Source organism: Pseudorasbora parva, chromosome 9, assembly GCF_024679245.1.
Source record: "Pseudorasbora parva isolate DD20220531a chromosome 9, ASM2467924v1, whole genome shotgun sequence".
Classification (NCBI taxonomy): Eukaryota; Metazoa; Chordata; class Actinopteri; order Cypriniformes; family Gobionidae; genus Pseudorasbora; species Pseudorasbora parva.
Window position 1 is genome coordinate 38,434,243 of NC_090180.1, and position 17,826 is coordinate 38,452,068.

The 17,826-nt window shown below is 37.7% G+C and overlaps 2 protein-coding genes across 2 annotated transcripts; one reads left to right on the forward strand and one right to left on the reverse strand.

The window, feature by feature from the left end:
• The first annotated feature begins 1,558 nt into the window (after positions 1 to 1,558).
• Positions 1,559 to 5,366, forward strand: LOC137089073 (E3 ubiquitin/ISG15 ligase TRIM25-like). The gene is made up of 6 exons (XM_067452527.1): positions 1,559 to 2,310; positions 2,521 to 2,616; positions 2,813 to 3,046; positions 3,134 to 3,293; positions 3,439 to 3,498; positions 4,104 to 5,366. Exons 1-6 carry the CDS (start codon positions 1,720 to 1,722, stop codon positions 4,628 to 4,630), a joined length of 1,668 nt encoding a protein of 555 aa, XP_067308628.1. The 5' UTR covers positions 1,559 to 1,719; the 3' UTR covers positions 4,631 to 5,366.
• Positions 5,367 to 5,506: 140 nt separating this feature from the next.
• On the reverse strand, positions 5,507 to 11,168 carry LOC137089076 (cytochrome P450 2J4-like). The gene is made up of 9 exons (XM_067452529.1): positions 10,937 to 11,168; positions 9,191 to 9,350; positions 8,934 to 9,083; positions 8,693 to 8,853; positions 8,440 to 8,616; positions 8,191 to 8,332; positions 7,918 to 8,105; positions 7,675 to 7,816; positions 5,507 to 6,199 (listed from the first exon to the last, which is right to left on the reverse strand). The coding sequence occupies exons 1-9, from the start codon at positions 11,126 to 11,128 to the stop codon at positions 6,024 to 6,026; spliced, it is 1,488 nt and encodes a 495-aa protein (XP_067308630.1). The 5' UTR covers positions 11,129 to 11,168; the 3' UTR covers positions 5,507 to 6,023.
• Positions 11,169 to 17,826: the final 6,658 nt, after the last annotated feature.

Here is a 17,826-nt window from a genome sequence, read left to right on the forward strand (position 1 = left end):
TATTTTCTGGTAATAAATGATGGTGTGTTTGTCAAGACAAGTGCAAATACACCCCAATAAGCCTGACCTTGTCCTGGACCACTACCCACGCACCCTGCAGAAAAATACATGCCAAAACACTCAAATGGAGGACAATGTGTGGTTTAGTTTTCTTTGTCTCACAAATAAACCTTTGAGGTAAAAATACAAAATAATCTTAATGTTTCTTCTAGACAGTAGTGAGATTAAAAACAGAAAAGAAAATAGAGCCTTCTGCTTTAGTGCTGTTTTTTCATGCAATGTATGTTTATGGTGACCTTTGGAGCTATGATTGCATTGCTCTTCAGTGCAGAATGCAGCCTTGCCACTGTCGCTTTGTAATCGGTTATTCAACCATTTGTTTGTTTATTTTTTTGTTTTGCTTTTTACTATTGAGTAAAAGAGTAAACTCTTTCTACTATGAAGGTTTTGTAAAAGCTTTTAAACCAGTATACCTTATAATGAACACTTAGGCTATTATAGACTAGAGTCCAGGGTAATTCTTAACTCTGGGTAACCGTAATCGGGTTCATCAACCCCCCTTGATATTGGCTGATTAGTTTGTGACCCTTTGTAACATTTATTGTGTATTGGGATGGATGTTTAAATGTAGGTTATGTGCACTTGCATGTGTACATTCACGAGCACCTTATTATAAATATAATGTATTTTTATTATTTATTTATTTATTTTTATTTATTTTATTTTTTTGTGGTTTGTTTTATTTTATCATCTGTACCGTAGCCATCAATATCAATGAATGGGGGAAACATTTTTCGTCATGTTTGTAAAATGTTCAAAAAGCAAGAAATAAATCATTTAAAAAAAGAAGAAGAAAAAAGGATAGTAAAACCTGAGATCACCTACATTGCGGGGACCGCCAGCTGTCCCCACTTTTCAGAAGGCTTATAAATCATACAGGATGAATTTTTTCTGAGAAAGTAAAAATGCAGAATGTTTCTTGTGGTGGGTAGGTTAAGGGGCAGGGGCAGTGTAGGGGGATAGAATGTACAGTTTGTACTGTTTAAAAACCTTTACCTCTGTGGAGAGTCTCCACAAAGATAGTGAACCAGACGCGCGCGCGCGCGTGTGTGTGTGTGACTTCTGTATTCTCTGTTGTGAAATCTGAAAAAGCTGTCAAAATTTCATTGACGAAATAAGTAGCCTAATATCCATGCTCTGTAAAGAAGACACCAACTAATCATATATAGGGGGAAAATGATTGCTGTAGGCTATATTTGCTGTGGAAGTTGTTGAGCATGTGCCTAATACATTAGAGAGAAAACAGCTTGTCGAACAATTAAGAGATATGCAATTTAATGTAATAACTTTAACATAACATTAAACATCATTCGTATTTCAGAATGCACATAAACGGGTGTATGATATATTTTATTAAAATATTTGCGATACATATTTGATTAGAAGGATTTACCGGTATTTGTCTTTTTTTTCTTTTTCTGGAATTTACACTCCTTCCCTGTAGGTGGCGGAAATCATAGATGTGTATACGCCTGTGGCGGAAATGCGTCTAGAGCTGGTGCCCGCCATAAAACAAAAGAAGAAGACTGTTGTTTACATTCGATCAGGAATATGCGTTTCTCAAACACAGAATACTTATACTCTCCAGTTCAGCAAACGTATTAGTCTTTCGGCTGCTGTAGGCTTATCTTTGTCTATGAGCGCATGTGACGCAATAAAATGGCAGAATCCAGTATTTCAGTGGCTCAAGGCCAGTTCAACTGCTCAGTCTGTCTGGATCTCCTTAAGGATCCAGTGACCATTCCCTGTGGACACAGTTACTGTATGAGCTGTATTACAGGCTGCTGGGATCTGAATGATCAGAAGGGAGTCTACAGCTGTCCTCAGTGCAGACAGACCTTCACTCCAAGACCTGTTTTAGGTAAAAACACCATGCTGGCTGAAGTGGTGGAGAATCTGAGGAAGAGAAAACAACAAACCCCTCAACTTGATCACTATTTTGGTGAACCTGGAGATGTGGAGTGTGACGTCTGTACTGGGGACAAGAACAAAGCCATCAAGTCCTGTCTGGTGTGTCTGGAGTCGTACTGTCAGACTCATTTTGAACGTCATGAAGAATTTCACTCAAGAAAGCGACATAAAGTGACTGATGCCATTGGGCGACTGCAGGAGATGATCTGCCCTCAGCATGACAGATTGCTGGAGATGTACTGTCGGACTGACCAGATCTGTGTCTGCATGCTGTGTATGGCGAACGAACACAAAACCCATGATACTGTATCACCTGATGAAGAGAGGACAGAGAAACAGGTATGAAACAAGAGCAAACTTACTTCTTCTCTTTCCCCCACAAACGTTGCCATTGCAATAATCTACCTTTGTTTGCAGTGCAGATATCAGTGTAGTTGATATATGAATGGATAAATATGAAATAGATTTAAAAATTATCTAAATTATAAATTACATCTCACATGTTCACACAGTCAGACACAGTGTTACAGTAATTTGTTTGTCCTACAGAAACTCTTGGAAGGGACCCAAAAACATTTCCGCCAGAGAATCCAGGAGAGACAGAAGGAGATTGAGGAGCTGAGAGAGGCTGTGGAGTCTCACAAGGTGAGTTTTGAGCAGAATAACAACTGAAGAGCTGTTTCAGACTCAGTTAGGACTCAATCAGTCCGTGAGGAGCCAGTGCTGGAGCTCTTTCAGTCCCACTGAAGCCCACTGAGGGGAACAGGCTGTGTGAGGGACCAGTAAGAGCTGAGAGAATGGACTGACTCTAATGCGTCTCTCTCTGTGTGTGTCCTAACAGCGCTCTGCACAGGCAGCAGTGACGGACAGTGAGAGGATCTTTACTGAGCTGATCCGCTCCATTGAGAGAAGCTGCTCTGAGGTGACGCAGCTGATCAGAGATCAGGAAAAGGTTCTTTTAAGTCAAGCTGAAGAACGACTGAAGCAATTGGAGCAGGAGATTGATGATCTGAGGAGAAGAGACGCTGAGCTGGAGCAGCTTCCACACACAGACGATCACATCCATTTCCTTCAGGTAACAGAGATCTGACAAATAGTATGTTGTGTTTAGTAAGGCAGTCGGAATCTGATTTTCCTGCTGTTTGTCTTTGTGTCTCTGTAGAGTTTCCAGTCTCTCTCTGACCCTTCTGCATCTACAGACTCACTCAGCCTCACTGTCAGTTCTCGTCTCTCTTTTGATGATTTAAGAACTTTTGCCTCTCAGTTGGAAGGAAAACTGCAGCGTGCTTTTAAAGAAGAGAAAGAAAACTTGTGTAGAATAGGTAAAGTATTGAAACACTCATTTACTCTAAGAAATGTTAATATAATGAACATCCTAAAAACAACATAATCCCACAACACAATCCATTATAATACATGATGGAAATGAAATATTTTAGCATTGAAGTTCTCTGATGGTTTCCACAGTGAGATACATCGAGGTGATTCCTACTCCTGAATACAAGAGCAGGGAGGAGTTCCTACAATGTAAGTTTTTATTTCCCCCCCAGTAAACATGAGCACACACACAGAAAGAGGACAGAGAGACAGACAAAACAGGTTTTATCAAAACGAATTTTAAAAACAACAATCTTTCTGGATAAATATCTGAAATACATTTTAAATATTGTACACTTGCTAAAGATTCAAATGTTTTTTTTTTTACAGACAATACAATCCAAGTCTAAAATATAGTAAAATAATATTTAGGTTAACCCAGTTATAACAAATGAAAAAGGTGTTTAAGTTTAGTCTTGATTGGATTGCATATTTACATTTACATTTAATCATTTAGCAGACGCTTTTATCCAAAGCAACTTACAAAAAAGGGGAGAGCAATAGAAGCAACGAAACAAACAAGGCCAACAACCTGTAAGAGCTGTAAGAAATCTCAATTAAGTAGCACAGTACACAATTTTTATTTTTTTATAGCCATCTACAATAGCCATCTACAACAAAAACTCACGTACGCAAAATACAGAACACTGGATTTTGATAGCCATGATAACATATCATATTGCATTATTGACAACATGAAGAACAAGTTTATTGAGTCATTCAGATTTACTGATTGAAATGTGTTTGCTTTTCAGATTACCAACGGTTCACTCTGGATTCAAATTCAGCCCATAAATACCTCAGGCTCTCTGAGTTGAACAGAACGGTTACTAACTTGAAGAAGGTCCAGCGGTATCCTGATCATCCAGACAGATTCACTCATTTGTGTCAGGTGTTTTGTCGAGAGAGTGTGTGTGGACGCAGTTACTGGGAGGTTGAGTGGGCTGGTATAGTGGATATAACAATGTCATATAAGAGCATCAAAAGGAAGGCATGGGGAGATGAGTGTGAGTTTGGTTGTAATGATAAATCCTGGTGTTTGATCTGCTCTGAATCCGGATTCTCATTCGGTCACAATTACTCACTGACTGAATTCCCTGAAGTCTCCATCTCCTGTAGAATAGGAGTGTATGTGGATCACAGTGCAGGAACTCTGTCCTTCTACAGCGTCTCTGACACAATGACCCTCATTCACAGAGTCCACACCACATTCACTCAACCTCTCTATCCTGCTTTTTTAGTTTGCTATAATTCACAAGTAAAATTTTGTGATTCAACCTAATAGACCAAATAGAGCTTTTAACACATTAAGTGCTTTTCCACTATCGGGTTCTGAGAAATGTGATGTTAGGTTCCTGTTCGGTTCGGCATGGTATGATTGTAAAGTTCTCTCTGCACATGCTGATGGAACCCCTGTAGTGATGTAATGACGCTTTTCTACTTTAGTAGCCGATGTAAACATTCTAAATGCCTTATTCCTCAGTGATATTATGCTAGCTTGCTAAATAAAAATCCGTTGTCAAAAAAAGTCAAACTTTTTTCTTTCGTTTTTTGTGATCATCATCCATAACACATTTGTTCCGGTGTGCAGAACAGGGATGGGCAACTTCAGTCCTGAAGATCCATTGTCCTGCAGGGTTTAGATGTAGCTTTCTAGTAATCCTGAAGACCTTGATTAGCTTGTGCAGATGTTTGATTAAGGTTTGAGCTAAACTTTTCGGGACAGTGAAGACTAAGACTGAAGTTGCCTAACCCTGACCTACAGTATCAGTAGTCACCAACTTTTGTTTTATAAATGTGATGTACTTTCTAATCTTGATTTTGTAGCTTCACAGTGGGAAAGAAAACCTTTAACCATGCAAATAACCTTTAAGATCCCCTGTTTTAATGTTGTTTTTCTATGTGGTGTTTTTAATGTGTTTTAAGACAGGCAACCCACATAAAGCCTAGCAAAAAGTCTAACGACGAAACGTGAGGATATCATTATGATGTAAACAAGAATATATTTACATAAAAAGAATGGTAATGTTTTCATAATAGTTCAATCACAGACAACCAGCAGTCTAAATGTTCTAAGTCTAAAGTTACTTAGCTGTCTTAGTTACTCACACATTTACTAAATTTGGTAATTCCTGCACATTAGATAAATAATCAAGACTTCTTTATGTATTATTTATTTATTACTCACAATCACATTTAATAAAATCATTGTCTTTAGAAGTTTAATGATGACAGTTGGCTATGATTCAGTTTTTTTTTCCTGTCCCCAAATTTAAGGCCACTTAAAATGGATAATCAATATTATTGTTATACCATTTAAGATATTACAGACTTTATGAGCTTAAATTTAATATTGAATTTAACACTTTTTAAGGACCTGCACTCCTGCAGGGGAAAAGCTGAACATGTGAAAGTTGCTGAACCTAGATTTAATTTGTTTACCTTCATGACTTAATGTAATGCTACTTTTTAATCATCCAAAGGTGATTTATTTGTAAATATTTTTTGTACTATATTAACCAACTAGCCAGTCAGCATACAACAAAAAAACTAAAACAGCACCCATGTAAGCACCCAGCAACTTTTAGAGATGCAAATTATGGGTTCTTTTTTAGAAACTTTTTTTTTTTTTTTTAAACCAATTACTGGAAAAAATCACATGCATGTTGCTTGTTTTAGCGTGGCACTGCACACAATTTATAAGGCTGGGGACAGTGAGTGGCCCCCAGTTTAAAATCCAATTTGGGCTCCACACCAGCTGGTGAAGAGAAAGTGAAGCGTTGCAGCAGAGAGGAGAAAAACAGGAACAACTCCATCCGGGCCAGTTGCTCCCCAAGACACACTCTCTTTCCTGAAAATTAGAGAACATTATGGTTACATATGGGAACATTATATATTTAATGTGGGGCTTGTTCGGCATAATCTGTGTGTGTGTGTATACAGGATTATTAGGAACACCATACTAATACTGTGTTTGACCCCTTGCCTTTCGCCTTCAGAACTGCCTTAATTCTACATGGCATTGATTCAACAAGGTGCTGAAAGCATTCTTTACACATGTTGGCCCATATTGATAGGATCGCATCTTGCAGTTGATGGAGATTTGTGGGATGCACATCCAGGGCACGAAGCTCCCGTTCCACCACATCCCAAATATGCTCTATTGGGTTGAGATCTGGTGACTGTGGGGGCCATTTTAGTACAGTGAACTCATTGTCATGCTTAAGAAACCAATTTGAAATGATTCGAGCTTTGTGACATGGTGCATTATTCTGCTGGAAGTAGCCATCAGAGGATGGGTACATGGTGGTCATAAAGGGATGGACATGCTCAGAAACAATGCTCAGGTAGGCTGTGGCATTTAAACATTGCCCAATTGGCACTAAGGGGCCTAAAGTGTGCCAAGAAGACATCCCCCCACACCATTACACCACCACCAGCAGCCTGCACAAGGGTAACAAGGCATGATGGACCCATGTTCTCATTCTGTTTACGCCAAATTCTAACTCTACCATCTGAATGTCTCAACAGAAATCGAGACTCATCAGACCAGGCAACATTTTTCCAGTCTTCAACTGTCCAATTTTGGTGAGCTTGTGCAAATTGTAGCCCCTTTTTCTTATTTGTAGTGGAGATGAGTGGTACCCGGTGGGGTCTTCTACTGTTGTAGCCCATCCTCCTCAAGGTTCATAGTGTTGTGGCTTCACAAATGCTTTGCTGCATACCTCGTTGTAATGAGTGGTTATTTCAGTCAAAGTTGCTCTTCTATCAGCTTGAATCAGTCGGCCTATTCTCCTCTGACCTCTAGCATCAACAAGGCATTTTCGCCCACAGGACTGCCGCATACTGGATGTTTTTCCCTTTTCACACCATTCTTTCTAAACCCTAGAAATGGTTGTGTGTGAAAATCCCAGTAACTGAGCAGACTGTGAAATACTCAGACCGGCCCGTCTGGCACCAACAACCATGCTACGCTCAAAAATGATTAAACCACCTTTCTTTCCCATTCTGACATTCAGTTTGGAGTTCAGGAGATTGTCTTGACCAGGACCACACCCCTAAATGCATTGAAGCAACTGCCATGTGATTGGTTGATTAGATAATTGCATTAATGAGAAATTGAACAGGTGTTCCTAATAATCTGTTAGGTGAGAATTTATATATATATATATATATATATATATATATATATATATATATGTATATATGATAATGGATATATGATGGATATATGATAATGGATATATGATGGATATATTTCATACCCATATGATATAATATAATACTTATATATAATACTTTTGTGTAAACAGAGTTTGCCTATACCTAGAGAAAAGGGTAAAAAGGCATCTCTCCTCCTGAAATTGCCTTCAGTGTCCAGGAAGTGACCCGGGTTAAAAGAGTGAGGCGTCTCCCACTCGGACTCATCAAACAGCACTGATGTCAAACTGCCAGTCACTATTGTGCCCTGCAGAACCACATGAGTAGAATTATACACACTGCTGCTTACTGTACCTTACTGTGCTTGAACTAATAGGTTGTATCTTTGGGTACAACCTATTCGTTTACCTTTGGGATAGAGTATGGTCCAATCTGAGTATCTTCCACAGTAGCCCGGACCACATTTATTGGGATAATATTTCCAATCCTCTGTATCTCATGAATGACAGCATTGGTGTAGGGCATGCTGTCCTTGTCTGATAAAGATGGCTGCCGTGACCCTCCCACAACACAATCAATCTCCTCTTGAACTTTGGCTGAAGATACAGAATTTAGAGAGAATGTGACTACATATTATTTTTAATGTGCATAGGAATGTATTTTCTCATAGTAAGCTCTCACCCTGTATCTCAGGATATTTTATCATGTAGAGAAGACCCCAGTACAGAGTGGTAGCGGTGGTCTCAGTTCCTGCCACAAACAGGTTCAGAGAACAGATACACAAGTTCTCCACATCAAACCCAGCGGCTGTGTCGTCCTTAAGCTAAACAACATGAATGAGAGGCATTTAAATTCAACAGCCATACAATATTATATTATATTGTATGGCTGTATACAATACAGCCCACCCCCCCTCAGAAACGGTCTTACTTTTTCCATCTCAGTAAGAAAACAGTCAATGTAGTCTCGAGGATTTGATGGATCATAATTCTCTCTGTGTACATTCACTCTCTCTCGAACAAAGCCAATCACTTCTTTCCACAGAGCAATAATTTTCTTGTGCGGTCCAGGCAGTCGCCTCATGAGCCATGGGAACATGTTATAAAGCTAAAGAAATCAAAACAAAAAGTAGATGAGTAGTGAAGAAAGCAAACTTAACTTGTTAAAATGAGAAAACATTTACTTGAGCACAGACGCCTCCTTCCAGATAAAAAGCTTCACTGATGTTCTTCAGTAGAGACTGGAATTCATGGTCACTGTATTCAAATCGATTACCAAACACAAGGACACAGATCACATTTGAGACAGCGTTGTTCAGCAGAAAGTGAGGGTCAAATGGTCGACCTGGAAAAGTAGTTGGTGTAAATCACACTGTGCTTACAATTTCAAATGCATTGTCAGTTATTTCAGGCCTCATTAAATACCTTGTTTATTTGAAATGGCTTCATTCAGAAAGCAACACTCAAGACTGATGGATGGCTCTAAACTTTTCTTTTCCAATCCAAAGTTTCGTAGAGTTGAGAGTGCAAATCTCCTCTGATGCTTCCATTTATAGCCATTGGTGACAAGTAAACCTGTTCACAATACAAACCCACTAGATCAGTGACACATATCCAATAGATTACAGACAATTTATGGTGAAATGTTAATCACCGATTTAACATTCTGATATTAAACTGACCTCTGTCTCCAATGATGTCAAAAAATATTGGTAATGAGGGTCGATCAGCGAGGTTATCACCCTGTTGTGTATAGACCTCCTTCACTAGTTTATATCCATCCAACACAACCATTCTTGGTCCAATTCTAAGGCTAAAAATCTTGCCATATTTTTCTGCAAACTGTAAAATATAATTTGAAAATCAACATAACATATAACATAATAGTAGGTTTCAGTGGTGTAATCTTTGTTCATTTTATCACATTTACGCTGACAACACGGATGCAATTTTTGTCATGAAAATAACATTAATTGAAGGTGACTTGACAAACTATCTATAATAGACCAAACTTTAGCTACATTTTCCAACATTCAGGAAAAAACTAAAAATAAAGGCACATTATGTATTTTTTCACTGATAAACGCTGCCTATTCAAAACAAACCTCACAACCAGTGGGAAAAAATCGGAACGGGACTCAGGCAAAAATTATGCTCATGCAGCAGAACTTTTCTTTATTGCAGTCGCCACTTCGGCTTCTTTGGGTCAAGTGTTTGTGGGTAACGCGGTGCTGTTTTATAGTATTAGATAAATTTGAGTGTGTTGAAAATTATGTTCAAACGTTACTCTGTGCATTCGCTCTGTGGATGCTATGAGACACTTGTTGCACACTGCAGTAAACAAGATATTAGAATATTATTAATAAATGCTTGTGTTGCATGCAATTCCTTTTAAAACATTGTATTCTGGAGAAAATGCAGTATTACTGTATAATAATTTGTTTTCTGCCTATAAACGTCTTCAAACTGTTCTATTGTCTAATAAAACAATATTTATTTAATTGTGTTTGTGTTTCCATGGTTTCCAAAATAAAACCGGAAATCGAAGGTAACGTGAATATGATGTCTTTGATAGGCGATGCACGGCCGTACATGGTCTGTGTCCTGGTTAAAACTGCTTATTTCTCAGGATTTAAACATTCTTGGAAACATTTAGGATAATATAAGTAAGTCAACATAATAAATAACTGTTCTAGTGCTTTAGATATTTTGATTCCAAACATCGTACATATCGTGCCCTTACATCAGAGATGTTTTTTGTTTTTTTGTTTTTTTCTTCATGATTCATGCTATTGAATCAGGCTATTCCATGTTTTTTTTTTTTTTGTTTTTTTTTTTTTTTACATGTTTGTGATATTTATGGCTATCTCATGTATTTTACATGTTTGTGATATTTAATCACCTAGCTCATTGTTGGTGGGAGCATATTTGTTCTGCTCACTGCGTGGAGACTGCAGTAACTTAAAGTCCACAGCTCCCCAGAATATTTAACCTCAATCTAAACCTTTCCCTTTGACCCTACCCTAAGACGTAACCCCAGAGCCAGTAGTCCTCCCCAGTTCGACGCCAGAGAGGAGGAGCTGGACGTCATTTGGCTGCAGTGAGCAAAACTTGAACCCTGGCCCCATTATTTGCCAATTGCCGAATATGGGAGACCCAGAACATGGGACATTTGGGGATATGTGTTGTTACGTCAACGGCGTATTCACAACAATGACAAGAACTCTCGTGAGCCTTAAAATATAATTTTATTATATAAAAACGTAGCCTTAAAACGTGCGATTGTTAAAATTAAAACTAACCGTTAGGCCTATTTTCGTCAGTAATTTTGGACAAGATTAACGTTTGCAGCAGTCACTAAACCGCTATTTAGCGTTTGCAGATTTCCATACACGGATACAGTTAGATTTAACTGAAATTTGAATTACCTTTGCAAACTGGAGATGAATCTTACTATTGTCGATATGATGGATGTCTCCTATAATCGGCAAAGACCATGGTCCTGGGGGAAAGTTCTTCGGCGCTTTATTTCTGATATAATCACTTAGCAATAAAAACACAGAAAAAAATATCAATATACTTTTGATATCGACCCACTCGTAAAGGTGCAACATGTCCATGACTGACACTCCGGGATTGTTGTTTACAAATTGTGTTTGCAAAGTGTGCCAGGTCCAAGTGGGCAGGGTTAATAGCCAGTCAGGGTTGCCAACTCTCACGCATCTGGCGTGAGACTCACGCTTTCAGGCTCTGTGTCACGCTCTCACTCCGCCCAACTCAATCTCACGCCAAATTGCCAAACCTGCTTTTGATATTAAACAAAGCTATACACTTTAATTTTTTAAAATGTGTTTTAATGAAATTCAAACAATAAATAGCGTTTTGGCGCTAATGTGGCATAATGTTAAAGCCAGAGGCGTTGAAAAGCGGTGTTGCATGCTCTCGTCTCCCTGCGGTGCGCGCTGGTCACGTGGCCCATGAGCGCTCAATACTCAAAAAAGCGCCGTGCCAATGATTTAAATGGCTTAAGCGGATACACAACAGTTTCACCAGATGTTTGCTGCAAGTTTTGGTAAACAGTACAGCATAGTGTTAGTGTGTATTGATTATTAAGTCAGCCATATTTACAGGATCTTTTTATTATGGAGAGTGATAGAGATGCAACATTGTTAACATTAATTTTATTCTTGTATTTAGCCCTCAGGTATTCCTTACTAATAGGTCACACTCATACTCATCAAATTATATTTATTGAATATTTTGAGGAGATCTTTTGGTACTAAATACTATTTGTGCAACAATTATTGTCAATAAATGACCACTTAAAATATTTTTCTTCTAATATTTGTATATATTTCTTCTAATATTTATATTACAATTGGTGTAGTAATTAATGTTAAAATAGAGAATTCCAATTCAAAGAGGCAAATTAGAGTCATTTTGTGGCTAAAAAATATTAATGTTTATTTGTAATGCCATTAGGTGCCTTATGGCTCTTTAATAAATATACATGTATCTAATCTAGTTGCTCGAAAATATATTGCAGTCTTTGCATTCTAAAAAATATTTAGATATGATGATCAAACACTAGATTTCTTTAAATGTGAAATTTCAAAACTTGAATAACTTGCATCCTAATATTTTTAATGAATAATGATACTTATATAAGCACTCACAAGTGAATATTAAGGAATGGCACATATAATTTGACCCAAGAAATGTTTAAACTAGTGCTAAAACAAACATATTTTCTCTTATTATGTACAGTATATATACTAGATATAAACTGATACTGAATCAAGATCAAAAGCATTACGCATCTGTGCAACCCCTACTATAAATATTTGTTACACTACTATATTATAGTCATATTTAATATAGACTTTAAACAAAAATAAATGCAGCCTTGGTGAGCAGAAGAGACTTCTTTAAAAGTATTTTTAAAATCTTACCATTCTCACACTTTTGTAGCGTATGTTTACAGGTACAACACCTTTGTCAAATTTTGCTATCCATGAGAGGTGCCATTATATAGCCCTCATAGGGGGGCCTTGAGAGGATAGTAAATGATTGAAAACTTTACTTACAGAATGCCCTAATTGCTAATTCATGCTCCGCTCGTCACCATGTTGGTAAAAACCAACATAGCATACTCTTGTAAACTATAGCATAAAAAAAATTTAACACAACTAAAACCACTTAACCTTAATCTTGCTAAAAAATAAATATTAAATAATAAATATTTTTGGCATTTACTGTCCCTTTTGTTTTGTGGCAAAGCATGCAGGGAAATATTTTATATATTAAATTTAAGTTGGTCTAAATCAAATGAAACATTCAGATTACTTTTAATGTGTCAGTTTTGAGAACTCAAAACAAAACAAAAAGTTCTAAATACTCATAAAAGTTAACTTGTTTAATTTGAGTTGCCTCACTCAAACCAATTCATTATTTTGAATGTGGCAGCCCTTGGCTTCTTTAATAATAGCAGAGAGTCTCGAACGGGTGCAATTGTTTTTTATTCTTCGGTAATCAGCATAAGCACCGTGAAAACTTAAATAAACACACACAAATCGCTAGTTAATAAACCTTTGGCATCACAAATGTAATGTAATAAATCTTCACCCACTTTTACAGTGCATAATCATGCATTTGTAGAATTGTAATGTACATTAAATACCCTTCAAAGCTATTTGAATATGATAATGTACTCAGTTATCACATATGCAACTTTACATTCATTTTTTGCATTCATTACTTCTAGTGGCCCCTAGTGGTCACTTACATTGAGCATTAGGGGTTACAGTGTAGTTCAGGGGTGTCCAACCCTGCTCCTGGAGAGCTACCATCCTGCAGATTTCAGTTCCAACATTGCTCCAACACACTTGTCTGTAGCACCCTGAACACCACTGATTAGCTCGTTCAGGTGTGTTTGATTCAGGTTGGAGCTAAAATATGCAGGAAGGTCGGTAGCTCTCCAGGACCAGGGTTGGACACCCCTGGTGTAGTTCATGCAAACTAATGCAGGGGTCCCCAATCTCGGTCCTGGAGGGCCACTGTCCTGAAGAGTTTAGCTCCAACCCCAATCAAACACACCTGAAACAGATAATCAATACATTTATAGGCATTGATTAGCTGTTTCAGGTGTGTTTGATTGGGGTTGGAGCTAACTTGGGGACCCCTGTTCTAATGTCTTGAGGAGATAAAGGCATGGATGGGAAGTAACTTCCTCCAGCTGAACTCCAGTAAAACACTACTGGTTGGCACCTGTCATCAGATCCACTCATCCCAGCTCATCTTTGACGGCCAGGTCATCACTTTCTCCTCCTCAGTCACACGGGTTCATTTGACCCCAAGCTGACCTTCAATTATCATATTAAACACATCAAACACATACAAAACCTCCTTCCACCACATTCAAAACATCTCCAAACTCCGTCCCCTTAACCTGTCCAGATGCAGAGAAACTTTGCCTCCACCACGCCGGACTACTGCAACAGACTCTTCATTGGGATTTTTTGGCAGAAATAGCCAGATGATTCAAAACATCCATAACAGTGCTGCCAAAGTCCTTATGAGAGTCCGTAAATATCACGTAACTCCCATCCTAACACTCACTGCACTGGCTCCGTTTCACCGTTTCATCCATAATCGCCTACAAAATCCTTCTGCTCACACATAAATGCATCAACGGGCATGCACCACCACATCTACAGGAACTCATCACTCTGAAATCCTCCACCTGCACCCTCAGATCTTCAGGCCACCTGCTTCTTCAAGTTCCCACCACCAGGGTTCGTGCCATGTGAGACGGGCAGCAGCAGGCTCAGTCTATGAGTAGGCTAGAGCCTGGACCAGTTTCAAGCAAATCTGAAGACTTTTGTGTTGAGGAGGGCTTTTATGTGTTGGTTGTTGTTATTATTCTATATTTTTACTTTTTATTCATTTTTCCCTTGTAGCACTTTGAGATTTTTCGGAATGATGGGGCGTGGGCTTCTGTCACTGTGCGTAACATCACAAGTTTTTAGTTGACACGTGAAAGTTGAACACAGAACCAGGAAACCAGGCTACAGAGGTCTCGTAGGATTATCTCTGTCTGTAAGAGCAAGAGCATGAGATAAAATGGCAGAATCCAGTGTTTCTTTAGCTCAGGATCAGTTCTGATGTTCAATCTGTCTGAATCTACTGAAGAATCCAGTGACCATTCCCTGTGGACACAGTTACTGTATGAGCTGTATTACAGGCTGCTGGGATCAGGATGATCAGAAGGGAGTCTACAGCTGTCCTCAGTGCAGACAGACCTTCACTCCAAGACCTGTTTTAGGTAAAAACACCATGCTGGCTGAAGTGGTGGAGAATCTGAGGAAGAGAAAACAACAAACCCCTCAACTTGATCACTATTTTGGTGAACCTGGAGATGTGGAGTGTGACGTCTGTACTGGGGACAAGAACAAAGCCATCAAGTCCTGTCTGGTGTGTCTGGAATCGTACTGTCAGACTCAATTTGAACGTCATGAAGAATTTCACTCAAGAAAGCGACATAAAGTGACTGATGCCATTGGGCGACTGCAGGAGATGATCTGCCCTCAGCATGACAGATTGCTGGAGATGTACTGTCGGACTGACCAGATCTGTGTATGCATGCTATTGATGATCTGAGGAGAAGAGACGCTGAGCTGGAGCAGCTTCCACACACAGACGATCACATCCATTTCCTTCAGGTAACAGAGATCTGACAAATAGTATGTTATGTTTAGTAAGGCAGTCGGAATCTGATTTTCCTGCTGTTTGTCTTTGTGTCTTGTAGAGTTTCCAGTCTCTCTCTGACCCTTCTGGATCTACAGACTCACTCAGCCTCACTGTCAGTTCTCGTCTCTCTTTTGATGATTTAAGAGCTTTTCTACTTTAGTAGCCGATGTAAACAATTTAAATGCCTTATTCCTCAGTGATATTATGCTAGCTTGCTAAATAAAAATCTGTTGTCAAAAAAAGCTTTTTTCTTTAGTTTTTTGTGATCATCATCCATAACACATTTGTTCTGGTGAGTAGAACAGGGATGGGCAACTTCAATCCTGAAGATCCATTGTCCTGCAGGGTTTAGGGTCTTTCCTGTAGCTCAATGAGTAGAGCATGGTGCTAGCAACGCCAAGGTCATGGGATCGATTCCCAGGGAAAGCAAGACTTGACAAAAATGTAAAATGTGTACCTTGAATACAATGTAAGTCGCTTTGGATAAAACCGTCTGCCAAATGCATAAATGTAAAATGTAAATGTTTAGATGTAGCTTTCTAGTAATCCTGAAGACCTTGATTAGCTTGTGCAGATGTTTGATTAAGGTTTGAGCTAAACTTTTCTGGACACTGGCCCTCTAAGACTGAAGTTGCCTAACCCTGACCTACGGTATCAGTAGTCACAAACTTTTATTTTATAAATGTAATGTACGTTCTAATCTTGATTTTGTAGCTTCACAGTGGGAAAGAAAACCTTTAACCATGCAAATTAGGGATGGAGAAAGGAAACCTCTTGTATCTTTGAATAGTTAGTATCTTTGAATAGTTATCTTTGAATTCATTGATAGTTTAAAAAAAAAATGTAATGTACCGAAGCACTTTTTTGGGGTGCACATTTTGTATTTCTCCCCCAGTACAGGTTTGAAAACCCCTTTTATTGTCTTTGTCTGAAATCACCCCCTATAACCTTTAAGATCCCCTGTTTTAATGTTGTTTTTCTATGTGGTGTTTTAATGTGTTTTAAGATGAGACAGCCCACATTATGTCTAGCAAAAAGTCTAACGACGAAACGTGAGGATATCATTATGATGTAAACAAGAATATATTTACATAAAAAGAATGGTAATGTCTTCATAATAGTTCAATCACAGACAACCAGCAGTCTAAATGTTCTAAGTCTAAAGTTACTTAACTGTCTTAGTTACTCACACACTTACTAAATATTGTAATTCCTGCACATTAGATAAATAATCAAGACTTCTTTATGTATTATTTATTTATTACTCACAATCACATTTAATAAAATCATTGTCTTTAGAAGTTTAATGATGACAGTTGGCTATGATTCAGTTTTTTTTTCCTGTCCCCAAATTTAAGGCCACTTAAAATGGATAATCAATATTATTGTTATACCATTTAAGATATTAAAGACTTTATGACCTTAAATTTGATATTGAATTTAACACTTTTTAAGGACCTGCAGGGGAAAAGCTGAACATGTGAAAGTTGCTGAACCTAGATTTAATTTGTTTACCTTCATGACTTAATGTAATGCTACTTTTTAATCATCCAAAGTGATTTATTTGTAAATATTTTTTGTATTATATTAACCAACTAGCCAGTCAGCATACAACAATAAAACTAAAACAGCACCCATGTAAGCACCCAGCAACTTTTAGAGATGCACATTATGGGTTCTTTTTTAGAAACTTTTTTTTTTAAACAATTACTGGAAAAAATCACATGCATGTTTAGGGTTGCCACCTTCAATACAGAAAAATAAGGGACGCCTGCCACAGCGGTGGCCACACCCCTTGGGATCACGATGACCACAGTCCCGATGGTGTGCCAGTGCAGTGGTCGTATATCTAAAACATGTTTTCATAATTTGTTTATATATTAAGATTGATACCAATGGACATTATAATAGGATATCTGCTATTGAAATCAGTGTGAACAGATGCACTCAGTATAATACACAGCTATGACAATAAAAAACAGCTGCTGTAACCTAGAGGAGTAGGATAAGAAATTGCTAATTAACTCGAGTAATTTTATAGTGTTGTGAACAAAGATTTTGACTAAAATATTTGTCATTGTTTGCAGTAACACCATCCAAACAGTGAAACCACACCTAAATAACTGTAAATGATATAATATCTACAATAATTTCTTATTTTAATAAAACACTTAACAACATTTTTATTCTTGGTAAGTTAAGTAAATATATTTATGTATTATTCCTTTTTTATAGTCTATTGTTAATTCTATAGTATTGGATGATGCAATTATTTAAATTAGTTAAGCATAACAAATAGTTGTTTATTTTATTCCTAAAAGGTCCTATTTTGATTAAATATGTATTAAATATATATATCTTATCTCTTATTAAAGTTATGCTTGTGTTTGACTGTACAACTTAACCTTAATAAACAAATCATACCATAACATCATTAATGTAGCCTACATTATTAACATTATTTCTTAATAGGCAGCATATGAAATCTAACGTTAAAATTATTTTGATATAGGGTATTTGGACCTCCCTCTGCCATCGTTTCAAATGCATTCTGCCCATATAGAAAAGA

What these genes read in the sequence shown, in the direction of transcription:
- LOC137089073 (XM_067452527.1), top strand. Translation starts at nt 1,720, where the DNA reads ATGGCAGAATCCAGTATTTCAGTGGCTCAAGGCCAGTTCAACTGCTCA. An exon ending in ATCACATCCATTTCCTTCAG is followed by an intron (nt 3,047 to 3,133) that starts GTAACAGAGATC and finishes GTGTCTCTGTAG; the next exon opens with AGTTTCCAGTCTCTCTCTGA. An exon ending in AGAAAACTTGTGTAGAATAG is followed by an intron (nt 3,294 to 3,438) that starts GTAAAGTATTGA and finishes TGGTTTCCACAG; the next exon opens with TGAGATACATCGAGGTGATT.
- LOC137089076 (XM_067452529.1), bottom strand. Translation starts at nt 11,128, where the DNA reads ATGGACATGTTGCACCTTTACGAGTGGGTCGATATCAAAAGTATATTG. An exon ending in TGACATCATTGGAGACAGAG is followed by an intron (nt 9,084 to 9,190) that starts GTCAGTTTAATA and finishes TATTGTGAACAG; the next exon opens with GTTTACTTGTCACCAATGGC. An exon ending in AAGGAGGCGTCTGTGCTCAA is followed by an intron (nt 8,617 to 8,692) that starts GTAAATGTTTTC and finishes TGATTTCTTTAG; the next exon opens with CTTTATAACATGTTCCCATG.